This window comes from Hyla sarda, chromosome 8 (genome assembly GCF_029499605.1).
Source record: "Hyla sarda isolate aHylSar1 chromosome 8, aHylSar1.hap1, whole genome shotgun sequence".
Lineage (NCBI taxonomy): Eukaryota > Metazoa > Chordata > Amphibia > Anura > Hylidae > Hyla > Hyla sarda.
In genome coordinates this window covers 102,312,016-102,325,693 of record NC_079196.1, presented here as the reverse complement: position 1 = coordinate 102,325,693, position 13,678 = coordinate 102,312,016, and the positions used below count along the sequence as shown (strand labels likewise).

General features: G+C 41.7%; 1 protein-coding gene across 5 annotated transcripts in view; it reads left to right on the top strand.

The window, feature by feature from the left end:
• Nucleotides 1-13,678, top strand: part of RAPH1 (Ras association (RalGDS/AF-6) and pleckstrin homology domains 1) — a 201,008-nt gene that overhangs the window by 106,941 nt on the left and 80,389 nt on the right. For all 5 annotated transcript variants that reach the window (XM_056537175.1, XM_056537178.1, XM_056537177.1 and 2 more), the window contains exons 2-4: nucleotides 646-765; nucleotides 2,922-3,027; nucleotides 4,550-5,058. In XM_056537175.1, the coding sequence (XP_056393150.1) occupies nucleotides 646-765; nucleotides 2,922-3,027; nucleotides 4,550-5,058 (735 nt within the window). The remainder of the gene's footprint in view (nucleotides 1-645; nucleotides 766-2,921; nucleotides 3,028-4,549; nucleotides 5,059-13,678) is intronic.

The following is a 13,678-nucleotide window of genomic DNA, read 5'->3' as shown; positions in this document are numbered from 1 at the left end:
TAATCAGGCCGCAAAGTATTAGGGGAATGGTCGTTTTCACGGACCAAACAACAGGAAATAAGCAACAACGTGAACGAGACAGAACGCCAACTCAGGGAACGAAAACGCTAATGGATAAGGCGCATACAGTACAGTGTACCCCTTTAAAAGTGGAAGTGCCCATGTTCTCTATCAGTGCAAGGTGGTCCTTCAGAATCATTCTCTCTAATGCGCCCAAGAAACCCTAGTTTATCCTTGATCCCGATCAGGAAATTTGTTCTTTTAACAAGAACCTTTCAGCGCTTTCAGTTTTTTTTAGTAGATGCTTGTATTTGTCATGAAATAGTGCTTCTGGCGCATATTTTAATAAGTATTGTATTGTTGTACTGTATTTTATTAGTATTGCATTGTTTTATACTGTTCTTATGCTTCCTAGAAAATTAAGCCCATTTGCTGGTTTATTCCTAAATAGTCAGAAGGAATAACAGAGGAATAGCATATGGCAAATTGTTCCATAATCTACACACCCTTTAAATGAAGTAAATAGCTCCCTGTCGTCTCTGCATATAGTTCTAGCAAGAAGCTAACCTTTCTTTCAGGTTTCCTCTTGACAAGAATGCTAGCTTTGGTTTTCCCATATTGACTTGTAATTCAATTCTATTACAGATGGAGCAATTATCAGATGAGGAAATTGATCATGGAGCAGAGGAGGACAGTGATAAGGAAGACCAGGACCTGGATAAGATGTTTGGAGCCTGGCTAGGGGAGCTGGACAAGCTTACCCAGGTAAAAGCAAGGCTGTCTTAAAATTGTTTTTGATTTATTAATGTTTAACCCCTTAACGACCACGGATGTAAATGTACGTCCTGGTGCGGAGGTACTTAGTGAACCAGGACGTACATTTACGTTCTGTGTATGACTGCGAGTATCGGAGCTGTGTTCGCGTCATACACTGCAGGTCCCGGCTGCTATCAACCGCGATCGCGCGGATGTCCGCAATTAACCCCTCAGATGCAGTGATCAATACAGATGACGGCATCTGCGGCAATGCGCATGTTAAAATAGATGATTGGATCGCCTGGAGCGCTGCAGCAGGGATCCGATCATCTGTAATGGCGGCCGGAGGTCAACTAATCTGCCTCCGTCCATCACCTCGGGTCTTCTGCTCTGGTCTGAGATCGAGCAGACCAGAGCAGAAGATCGTCAATAATACTGATCAGTGCTATACCCTATACATAGCACTGAACAGTATTAGCAATCAACTGATTGCTATCCATAGTCCCCTATGGGGACATAAAAAGTGTAAAAAAAAATAAAAAAAGTTTAAAAATGTAAAAATAAAAAGTAAAAAAAGTAAAAAATCTCCTCCCCCAATAAAAAATGAAAATTGTCCCTTTTACCCCCAAAAAGTGTAATTTTTTTATTTCTTTATAAACATATTTGGTATCGCCACCTACCTAAGTGACCGAACTATCAAAATATAATGTTAATGATCCCGTATGGTTAACGGCATAAATGTAAAAAAAAATGTAAAAAAATTCTGCTTTTTTGTCACATTTTATTCCCAAAAAAATAAGTGATCTAAAAGTTTTATATATGCAAATGTCATATCAATAAAAAGTACAGATGACTGTGCAAAAAAGGAGCCCCCGGAACGGCCCCATATATGGAAAAATGAAAAAGTTATAGGTGGTCAAAATAGGGCGATTTTATATGACTGATTTTGTAGAAAAAGGTTGAGATTTTTTTTAAGTGGTACAAAAATAGAAAATTATCTAGCCATCGGTATAATTTTAATGGTATTGACCCGCAGAATAAAGAACACATGTCATTTTTACCATAAAGTGTACTGTGTGAAAACGAAACCCTCCAAAGTGTGCAAAATTGTTGTTTTCATTTAAATTTTCCTCCCTAAAAAATTTTTCTTTGCGTTCACCATAAATTTTTGGGTGAAATGAGAGGTTTCATTACAAAGTACAATTGGTCAAGCAAAAAACAAGCCCTTATATGGCTCTGTAGATGGAAATATAAAAGAGTTATGGATTTTAGAAGGTGAGGAGGAAAAAACGAACATGCAAAAATAAAATTGGCCTGGTCCTTAAGGTCAAAATGGGCTTGGTCCTTAAGGGGTTAAAGGGGTACTCCGCCCCTAGACATCTTATCCCCTATGCAAAGGATAGGGGATAAGATGTCTGATCGCGGGGGTCCTGCCGTTGGAGCCCCCTGCGATCTTGGCTGCGGCACCCCAGACATCTGGTGCGTGGAGCGAACTTCGCTCTGTGCCGGATGACTGTCAATGCGGGGCGGAGACTCATGACGTCACGGCCACGCTCCTTATAGCAAGTTTATGGGAGGGGGCGTGACTGCTGTCACGCCCCCCTCCCATAGGCTTGCATCGAAGGGGCGTGACTTTGACATCACGAGCGGGGCGTGGCCATGATGTCACGTGCCACCGGTGCCTCACCCGATGCTCTAAACGAATGCCTGGTGAAGCACAGAGATCGTGGGGTCCCCAGCAGTCGGACCGCCGCGATCAGACATCTTATCCCTTATCCTTTGGATAGGGGATAAGATGTCTAGGGGCGGAGTACCCCTTTAATATTCAAAGATTTTTTTCCTTGCATGTTTTTGTGTGTTGCCACCTGTATGATACACAGTGGGGGAGATTTATCAAAACCTGTCCAGAGGAAAAGTTCCTGATCGCTTCTTTCATTTTTCACAGGCCTTTTCAAAAATTAAAGAAGCAATCTGGTTGCAGTGTGGCATCACCAGCAAATTCTTGCAACCATTGGGCATTGCATGTGGCAGGATTTCTCCACCTGTGATAGCTGTTCTTTGATACCATACGCTTAAGGTTACAGTTTATTTGACAGGCATAGTCTGTGAGATATGCTAACTAACTTAGATCTGGTATAAGTACATTTTCCCTGTTATGTCCTTAGAGTCTGGATACTGAGAAGCCAGAAGAACCCGTAAAGAGGTCACCCCTCCGCCAGGAGACTAATCTTGCCAACTTCTCATATAGGTTTTCTATGTACAACATTAATGGTAAGAGACAGCTTCCAAATGTGTGAATCATTTTGCAAAACATGGCTCTGAACTTAAAGTACATAATCTAAAAGAATTAGACGCATTATATCTGCGTATATCTGAAGACTAAAGTTTTTATTTCGTAACTGAAGGAGCACTATCACTATGAAAACTTCTGACATGGCATAGTGATTTGTGACATTTTATTTTATTTAAAGAAATCTGTTTACTGCTTGTTTTGCTGTCTTAGCACTGTTTAATAAAAACAGCTACAGCCGAGCACTACGGCATATTTATTTTGGCAATCGTAGGTGCTCTCAGCACCCAGACCCTCACTGTTCAAAACTTCTGACATATCAAAGGGACAGTTTTCTTAAAATGATAGCTACACTTTAAAGGTGTATTCCCACAATTTAATGTTGTCCCTTAATAGGATAAAAGAATAATTAGGTGATCAGTGGGGGTCCAAATGCTGGGACCCATGCCAATCACTTGAATGCAGGATGAATATCCCTGCAATGAAAAGGAGCGGATTGTGCATGCGTAACAAGCAATCAATTTATTCTGTATGGAGTGGAGCTTGGCAATATTTTACTTCTAAACAGAACACTGGCTGCACGTGATCCTTTCATTGCTGGAGACATTTCTTTGTTCTGATTGTCTGTGGTTGGACCCACATCAATCACCTAGTTATCCCCTATGCTATGCTATATATAGGGCATAACTTTAAATGGCGGGAATACCCCTTCAAGTATGAGTTTTCCCTATGCACTGAATATTATTGGTGCTATGGATATAGTTATGACATGGCTACGGATATACTTATATGAAAATCTATCTTTTCTGAGAGATTTTGCCAATGAAATGGAACAGTTTTCTGCTTAATAAAGTGTACCTGCCGTCAGAAAAAACTTTTTATACAATGTAGATAATACCATTTTATGTATATTTGTAATATACATTGGTTAAAAATGGTGTATTTTTGGGTGAAAAAATGCTGTCCCTGCAGCTATTGCCTGTGTGTCTCTATGAGGAGTCCAAATACAGGAAGTTAGGGCAGGAAAAGCAGGGTTCTGTGCAGACTCCTGGCTTGTCAATCATCCTGATGTATGAGCCAGGAGCATATTATAGAGCCTCAGTGCACACTGTCCTGCTTTTTCTTCCACAGATCCCTGCTTGTCCACCCTCACTTCCTGTGTTTGGACTCCTCATAGAGACACACGGGCAATAGCTGCAGGGACAAAAATGTACACATTTTTTTAACCAATGTATATTACAAGTATTCATATAATGGTATTATCTACATTATATAAAACGTTTTTGTTGACAACATGTACACTTTAAGTACTTTAATAACTTGCAGCATGACAGCTGCACACATTTGGCTCATTTACAGTTAGAAGCTATCTGTTTATTATTATTATTTTATTTGTTATCTGCTTGTTACCATTCATACACAAGACCGTTTCTGAGGAAAAATGGACTATGCTATAGAAAATCCCTTTCGTGAGCCTGATGTTGATGTTTTATGTCTTTGTAGAAGCATTAAATCAAGGGGAGACAGTGGATTTAGATGCTCTCATGGCGGATCTCTGCTCAATTGAGCAGGAACTTAGCAGCATTGGGTCCCAGTCCTCCAAGAACACCCTTAAGTCTCATGAACGCAGATCTTCCCAGAAGCCACCAGCTGGACGCGTAAGCTCCAAACAGAGCAGTTTAAGAGGATTGCCTCCTTCTTCAGGGAGGACAAGTAAACCTTCTCATGCCAATTTTTCATTGGATGATATCACTGCACAGTTGGAACAGGCCTCTCTAAGTATGGATGAAGCAGCACGACAAACAGCAGTAGAAGATGCTAAGCCTGCTGTAACCATCCATCATAGACGGACAGCATCAGCAGGCACCGTCAGCGATAGTGATATTCGTTCTGTTAGCAACTCCTCACGTTCCAGCATTACTTCAGCAGCTTCTAGTATGGACTCCCTGGATATTGATAAAATGACAAGACCTCAGGAGCTAGACCTGATACAAGGTCAGCCCATTTCCGAGGTAAGGCAGTTAACTTTTTTTTTTTTGCTGATATTAAAGTGTACTTATTCTCTTCCACCTCCCCTTTAGATTCAGTGTGGACAGACAATAGACACTTGCAGAGGATACTGTACAATGCCCATTATGTTTTTGTGAATGGGTCCTTTTTCATTTAATAGGGCTCATGCACAAAAAGTCGTTGAGTGTCGTACAGTGCCCCAGCAAACTCTTACACACACTGTGAACAGCAATGCTGTTTTTTAGAGCCTTAAAAACTCTTTTATGAAAAAGTTAATGTAATAAATTAAAGTTTCAAAGTAAAGCAACTTTTCACATGTCACAGAGTTGTGTCAAAAGTTTTGATTGGTTGGGGTCAATGCTGCTGAGCCGAGAAGTTTGTGACGAATCAAATTTACTGTAAGTTCGCTCATCTCTATCTAGTATAATGAATGTAACTGCAGTCTTAAAAGGACAATGAAAGCAAATTCCATCCTTGGACATCCATATCCTTGTAATAAACCAGACTACTGCACAAGGCATGACTATCATTAGAAGATGCAGATTCTGTACCAAGCTTTTGAGTGTTTTCCTCCAAAGTAATTCTTCATTTCCCTTGATTTGTGCACTTTTAATGATATTCATTCAGTTATTGGAAATGCTGCAATTCCAATTAGCCCTGGTTGTATTAATGGCACTGCAGTTGGCCTTTTTGCAATCCCTTCTCACCATGTCACAGAGCTGTGTATTTACAAAGGAAGCTTATGCATTTTGTGCAGCTAGAAGTTTTCTTTTTAGACAAGAGCCTCTTTTTCTATTTATTCCCACTTTCCTTCAGCATTAAGATTTTGGCCCCTTGGTGAAAGTTACAGCGTGTTCATGCTGCATTGTACTATCAAGGGGCATGTTATACTCTTATTTGGCAGTCCTGTCTACCTTACCAATGTAATTGGCTTTTTAGAACTTAGAATGAAAGCGCATTTGTATAGACTTGTGAGAAAGCTGTTTCTTTCTCATTGTTCGTATTTTCACTTACCCATTGATGAGAGCCAGAACCAAGAAAAAAATATCTGCCCCTCAAGATTGATATCAAAGTGCACAGGATCCAATTTTATTCTTGTATTTAATTAGTTCTACAATTTAAGGGTAAATTCACCCCAAAACACACACCTTCTGAAGCACTGTGCTGTGGTTTCCTTTAGGCCACGGTCAGCGCAGGGGGAGCAGCTATGAATCTTGCATTAATTTTAATCGAAACTTCATAACATAGACATGCAGAATAAAGTGAAATGTTATTTCTTTTTGCATAGTTCAGTGTTTCCCATTAAAGTCAATGGGCATGAGGTTTTCTAAAGTGGCACTGAATGGTTCTTTGTGCAGAAATTGGTGTAATCTGTGTTAACATACCCTAATTATTACTTGATTGCAAATTTGAGAGAAAATTATATTTGTCACCTTGTATACATCTGTAACCCAGCCCAATAAATAGAAAATATATTTAAGGGGTATCATCTATTTTTCTGGGGTTGCAGTAACAATAAAAATGATATTCACCTTCCCTGGTCCCCACAGCACCCATTCTAGCGCTTTCCAATCCCTCACTCTTCACCGCTTGTTACTACTAATAAGACAAGTCTCCTTGGCAGGATCGTCCCACCCAGCAGTGTCCCGGCTTAGGTGGTGATTGACTAAACAGGCAGTTTTTTGGTAAGACATATTTTTTTCGGAAGCAGGAGCAAGTTGTAAAGAGTTGGAAACCAGAAGGCTCTGGAATGTTTACGTATACCAGATAACCCCTTTAAATTCTTTAAAAAAAATGCTTCCCCAGTCCCCCACTAGTCTCTGTGCTTCCTGCTCCAGCAATGACATAACAGCCAATACTTGGCTGTGGACGTGACCTATTGAGACTGCTGAGGTCAGCACTGCAGTCACTTGTTGTCTAGTCACGTAATCACTGGTAGAAACGGATAGGGGACCACTTAATCCAGTTATTTGTATAGACCTCCAACAATCAGGAGAATAAGTGAGGATAAGCACCTAGTAGTGCACTTTCCTCCCCGCCTCGCAGCAATCTTTGCCTCGCAGTTCCATTATAAGTCTATGGGGTACAATCAAGAGTAAGAAATGCAACATTAGTAGCCATAGAAGCATTTCATTTGTACCACATAAAATCAAGATCTTGAAACAGTCACGTCTGAGAAAGCAGGCATGTGGCAGACGGCTGTGGATTTTTCGACCTGTTTAAAATTATAGAGTCTATTTCTAATATAGTAAGTCATGTTTTCCTTTTGCCAAGCCTGCTTACGTTCTGGAAAGTCACATTTTTTATAGCTGGTGACATTAAGGAATTTAGGGACAGAACTGAACTGTAGACATAAAATGTGTTCAGTGGAAAGTATGAAGGGTAAAGTTGAAATACATTTGGGAACATTTACGAAATTCTTGAAAGCTGTGTCCACCTTTTTAAAAAAAAAATTATTCGCTTCAATGCATCTAAAATAAAAAGAATGAAGCAACACTACAAATAAGAGCACATATCAAGTTATAGTTCTGGCTGCTACGTGCAGCTTTTCGTTCTTCCATCCATCCAGCACTGCTTTCAGAATTTATTTAAAGGACAACTGCAGCGTAAGACACTTATCCCCTATCCACAGGATGGGGGATAGGTGTTTGATCGCGGTGTGGGGGGGTGGCATTAGCATCCAGTGTGAGCGCTAATGCGCGTAGCGTCGACCTCTCTGGTTACGCTGCCTCCCAGTCTCTCCCATAGAGTTAAATGGAGGAGGCGTATCGGCAGAGCCGTGGCCCTGTGCAGGAGATCATGGGGGATCCCAGCATTCGGACCCACCACGATCAAACACTTATCCCCTATCCTGTGAATAGGGGATAAGTGTTTTCCGCTGCAGATGTCCTTTAACACATAACTGTTGTTAGACAAAAATAAATCCTGACTGGTTGTAATCAGTGGGGGCTTTGGAGTTAATAAAATTCCAAAATCACTAGAAAGAAGGGACTGAAGTGCTTGGCTTAGAGATGTTCGGGCGGCAGGCTTGGTGCACAGTTGGCGCTCCAGTAGCACACTGATGTCACGGCTGCTTTTCTACTCAGCCCGGCTGCGAGCAGCCTTGAGGAAGCAGCAGCCATGACATCAGTGTGCTCCTGGAGCCCCGCCCACACACTCTAAGCCTGTTGCCCCAAATTAGGAGATTAGCGGGAGAACGGGGCCACTGATGGTAAGTATCATTTTCATCAATGTCACCTGTGCTACACACCTGTACCAACAGGTTAGTGCGTGTCACACTGAAAAGAGATTCCCTATAAGAACTGTTGCTTGATGCTCAAGATGCTTTCTAAAGCAGTAAACAACTGAACAATGGACAAGAATTCTAGAATGTGAATCTATCCCCTTTAAAGATTGGTATGGTTTCAATTAAAAGTTTATAAATGGTTTATAAATAGGTTTATAAATACCAAAAAATATTTGTGGCATAAAGTCAACTAATGCATAGTGCAAGCATAAACTAGACAGTCTAAAGAGGCATCAGATTTTCAAAATAGTCACAAGTCACTGTTAAAAATCTGGCACATTGTTAAACTGTCTAGTCTAAGTTTACATAATCTAAGAATTACACAGTTTGTTATTATCCCCTTCTATATGTAAACCCATCATTATACAGTGGGGCAAAAAAGTATTTAGTCTGCAAGCAAATATGCAAGTTTATCCAACTTAAAAAGATGAGGCCTGTCATTTTCATCATAGATATACCTCAACTATGAGAGACATAATGAGAAAAAAAATCCATAAAATCACATTGTCTGATTTTTAAAGAATTTATTTGCAAATTATAGTGGAAATTAAAGGGGTACTCCGGTGAAAACCCCTTTTTTTTTTTTTTTTTTTTTTTTTTTTTTTTATAAATCAACTGGTGGCAGAAAGTTAAACAGATTTGTAAATTACTTCTATAAAATGTTAATCCTTCCTGTACTTATTAGCTGCTGAATACTACAGTGGAAATTTTTGCTGTAGTATTCAGCAGCTAATAAGTACAGGAAGGATTAAGATTTTTTTAATAGAAGTCATTTACAAATCTGTTTAACTTTCTGGCACCAGTTGATTTAAAAAAATTAAAAAAAAAGTTTTTCACCGGAGTACCCCTTTAACCCCTTAAGGACATAGGGCGTATCCATACGCCCCCATTTCCAAGTCCTTAAGGACCGAGGGCGTATGGATACGCCCTGAGCATTTCCGGCCCCCACCGCTAGCCGGAGGGGAGCCGGAGCCGGATGCCTGCTGAAATCGTTCAGCAGGCATCCCGGCATATCGCCCAGAGGGGTCATTATGTCCCCCCATGTCGGCGATTGCCGCAGATCGCTGGACAATTCAGTCCAGCGATCTGCTGCGGATTCCGGGTCAATCGGGTCTCCAGTGACCCGATGACCCGGAATTACTGGCTGATCGGGGCCGTCAGAGACGGCCCCGAACAGCCAGAGTCTGCAGGGGTGAGGTGGCACTGGTGCCACCTCACGATCGCCCTGATTCGTCGGCCGGATTACCGGCCGACCAATCAGGGCGCCTGCTGCGGGTGTCACTCCCGCAACCCGCTCCGCCCCTCTTCCGGAGGACGTGAGCGGGAAGACGACCCCGGGTGCTGGGGACCCCGATCCCCGGCGTCCCTGTTGGGATCGGGGCCCCAGGAGCGACGGCGGCGGCGGCGAGGGACAGTCCTGTGTGGATCGTTGGAGGTGAGTGACAGCCTCCTGCTGTTGCTTAGCAACAGCTCCCAGCATGCAACAAGGGCATGCTGGGAGCTGTAGTTATGCAACAGCAGGAGGCAGACCACCACAACTCCCAGCATGCCCTTATGGGCATGCTGGGACTTGTAGTTTTGCAACAGCTGGAGGCACATTCTTTCTATGGAAAAGTGTACCTTCAGCTGTTGTGTAAATACAACTCCCAGCTTGCACAAACAGCTCAAGTGCATGCTGGGAGTTGTAGTGGTGCATCTGGTGGTTGCATAACTACAACTCCCAGCATGCCCGTTGGCTGTCGGTGACTGCTGAGAGTTGTAGTTTTGCAACAGCTGAAGGCACACTGAGTTAAGTAGTAAACCAGTGTGTCTCCAGCTGTTGCATAACTACAATCCCCAGAATCCCCAGCCAATGTAGTATGCCTCCGGCTGTTGCATAACTACAAGACCCAGCATGCCCTTCCGCTGTCCGTACATGCTGGGGGTTGTAGCTTTTGCAACAGCTGAAGGCACACTGGTTGCAAAACACTGAGTTTGTTACCAAACTCGGTGTTTCACAACCTGTGTGTCTCCAGCTGTTGCAAAACTACAACTCCCAGCATGCACTGATAGACCGTCCATGCTGGGAGTTGTAGTTTTGCAACAGCTGGATGTTCCCCCCCCCCCAATGTGAATGTACAGGGTACACTCACATGGGCGGAGGATTACAGTAAGTATCCGGCTGCAAGTTTGAGCTGCAGCAAATTTTCTGCCGCTGCTCAAACTGCCAGCGAGAAACTACTGTGAACCCCCGCCCGTGTGACTGTACCCTAAAAACACTACACTACACTAACACAAAATAAAATAAAAAGTAAAAAACACTACATATACACATACCCCTATACCACCTCCCTCCCCAATAAAAATGAAAAACGTCTGGTACGCCACTGTTTCCAGAACGGAGCCTCCAGCTGTTGCAAAACAACTACTCCCAGTATTGCCAGATAGCCACTGACTGTCCAGGCATGCTGGGAGTTTTACAACAGCTGGAGGCACCCTGTTTGGGAATCACTGGCGTAGAATACCCCTATGTCCACCCCTATGCAAGTCCCTAATTTAGGCCTCAAATGCGCATGGCGCTCTCACTTTGGAGCCCTGTCGTATTTCAAGGCAACAGTTTAGGGACACATATGGGGTATCGCCGTACTCGGGAGAAATTGGGCTTCAAATTTTGGCAGATATTTTCTGCTATTACCCTTTTTAAAAATGTAAAATTTTTGGGAAAACAGGCATTTTAGGTAAAAAAATTTTTTTTTTTTACATATACAAAAGTCATGAAACACCTCTGGGGTATAAAGGTTCACTTAACCCCTTGTTACGTTCCCCGAGGGGTCTAGTTTCCAAAATGGTATGCCATGTGCTTTTTTTTTTTGCTGTCCTGGCACCATAGGGGCTTCCTAAATGCGGCATGCCCCCATAGCAAAATTTGCTTTCAAAAAGCCAAATGTGACTCCTTCTCTTCTGAGACCTGTAGTGCGCCAGCAGAGCACTTTTCACCCGCATATGGGGTGTTTTCTGAATCGGGAGAAATTGGGCTTAAAATTTTGGGGGGTATTTTCTGCTATTACCCTTTTTAAAAATGTTAAATTTTTGAGAAATCAAGCATTTTAGGTAAAAAAAAAATATATTTTTTTTACATATGCAAAAGTCGTGAAACACCTGTGGGGTATTAAGGTTCACTTTACCCCTTGTTACGTTCCCTGAGGGGTCTAGTTTCCAAAATGGTATGCCATGTGTGTTTTTTTGCTGTCCTGGCACCATAGGGGCTTCCTAAAGGTGACATGCCCCCCAAAAACCATTTGTCGCTCCTTCCCTTCTGAGCCCTCTACTGCGCCCGCCGAACAATTAACATAGACATATGAGGTATGTGCTTACTCGAGAGAAATTGGGTTTCAAATACAAGTAAAAATTTTCTCCTTTTTACCCCTTGCAAAAATTCAAAAATTGGGTCTACAAGAACATGCGAGTGTAAAAAATGAAGATTTAGAATTTTCTCCTTCACTTTGCTGCTATTCCTGTGAAACACCTAAAGGGTTAATACACTTACTGAATGTCATTTTGAATACTTTGGGGGGTGTAGTTTTTATAATGGGGTCTTTTATGGGGTATTTCTAATATGAAGACCCTTCAAATCCACTTCAAACCTGAACTGGTCCATGAAAAATAGCGAGTTTGAAAATTTTGTGAAAAATTTTAAAATTGCTGCTGAACTTTGAAGCCCTCTGGTGTCTTCCAAAAGTAAAAACTCATAAATTTTATGATGCAAACATAAAGTAGACATATTGTATATGTGAACCCAAAAAAAAATTATTTTGAATATCCATTTTCCTTACAAGCAGAGAGCTTCAAAGTTAGAAAAATGCAAAATTTTCATTTTTTTCATCAAATTTTGGGATTTTTCACCAAGAAAGGATGCAAGTTACCATAAAATTTTACCACTAAGTTAAAGTAGAATATGTCATGAAAAAACAATCTCGGAATCAGAATGATAACTAAAAGCATTCCAGAGTTATTAATGTTTAGAGTGACAGTGGTCAGAATTGCAAAAAACGCTCCGGTCCTTAAGGTGAAAAAGGGCTCGGTCCTTAAGAGGTTAAGTATTTGGTCAATAACAAAAGTTCATTTCAATACTTTGTTATATACCCTTTGTTGGTAATGACAGAGGTCAAACGTTTTCTGTAAGTCTTCACAAGGTTTTCACACACTGTTGCTGGTATTTTGGCCCATTCCTCCATGCAGATCTCCTCTAGAGCAGTGATGTTTTGGGGCTGTCGCTGAGCAACAGGGACTTTCAACTCCCTCCAAAGGTTTTATGTGGGGTTGAGACCTGACGACTAGCTAGGCCACTCGAGGATCTTGAAATGCTTCTTACGAATCCACTTTACGAAGCTTTCTATAAAAACTAGCCACCTGCAGCGCCGGTGATGATATCACAGCATACTGGGGCCATCAGGAGAGAGCGCTTACGCCCCGCAGCACCAGGAGACAGTTTTCTTCCGATCACCGGCACTGCAGGCGGGTAGATTTCATAGCAAGCGTTTGCTCCCGGCCCCAGTGCGCAGCGTAATGCTCTGCCGCTTGCTATGCAAGCTAACCGGCTGTGACAGCACTGTAACCTAATAGGAGAATGGGCATTGTAAACTGATAGAAGAACGGGCACTTGTTTTACTTACAATTGTATGATCGCCGCCACAGATAAGGATAATAAAGGGGCCTATGTGCTGGGACCAATCACACAGCAGTCCTAGCGATGACATACAGGAGATAGGCGTTGTGCCACGCCATAGTCACGCCTAGCCGACTGTTGATGATATATGATATATGATGACTGTCTTATAAAGCATTTTTAGCGTGATAAAAGCTGCTAGAAAGCAATAAAATGTACACCTGGAGAGTAATTCTAAAGAACTTTGTTACCCTGCGATTAGTTTATGGGGTACAAATTTGTGACAGTTGCACTTTAAAGAAATAGTTACAGGTCTGTGAGAGCCAGAAATCTTGCTTGTTTGTAGGTGACCAAATACGTATTTTCCACCATAATTTACTAATAAATTCTTTAAAAATCTGAAAATTAGATTTTATTTTTTTTGCTCATTATGTCTCTCATAGTTGAGGTATACCTGTGATGAAAATTACAGACCTCTCATCTTTTTAAGTGGGAGAACTTGCACAATTGGTGGCTGACTAAATACTTTTGTGCCCCACTGTATCTACAGTGTAAATAATATAGGTTTTAACAAATACGATTGGCAAAAAACACCTCTGTGGTATATTTTAGGCATGCTGCAGTTTTTTTTTTTTCTTCACATCTATAGCATTCACCTTCTGTTCCGATCTGGATTTCCGATATTGTAAGG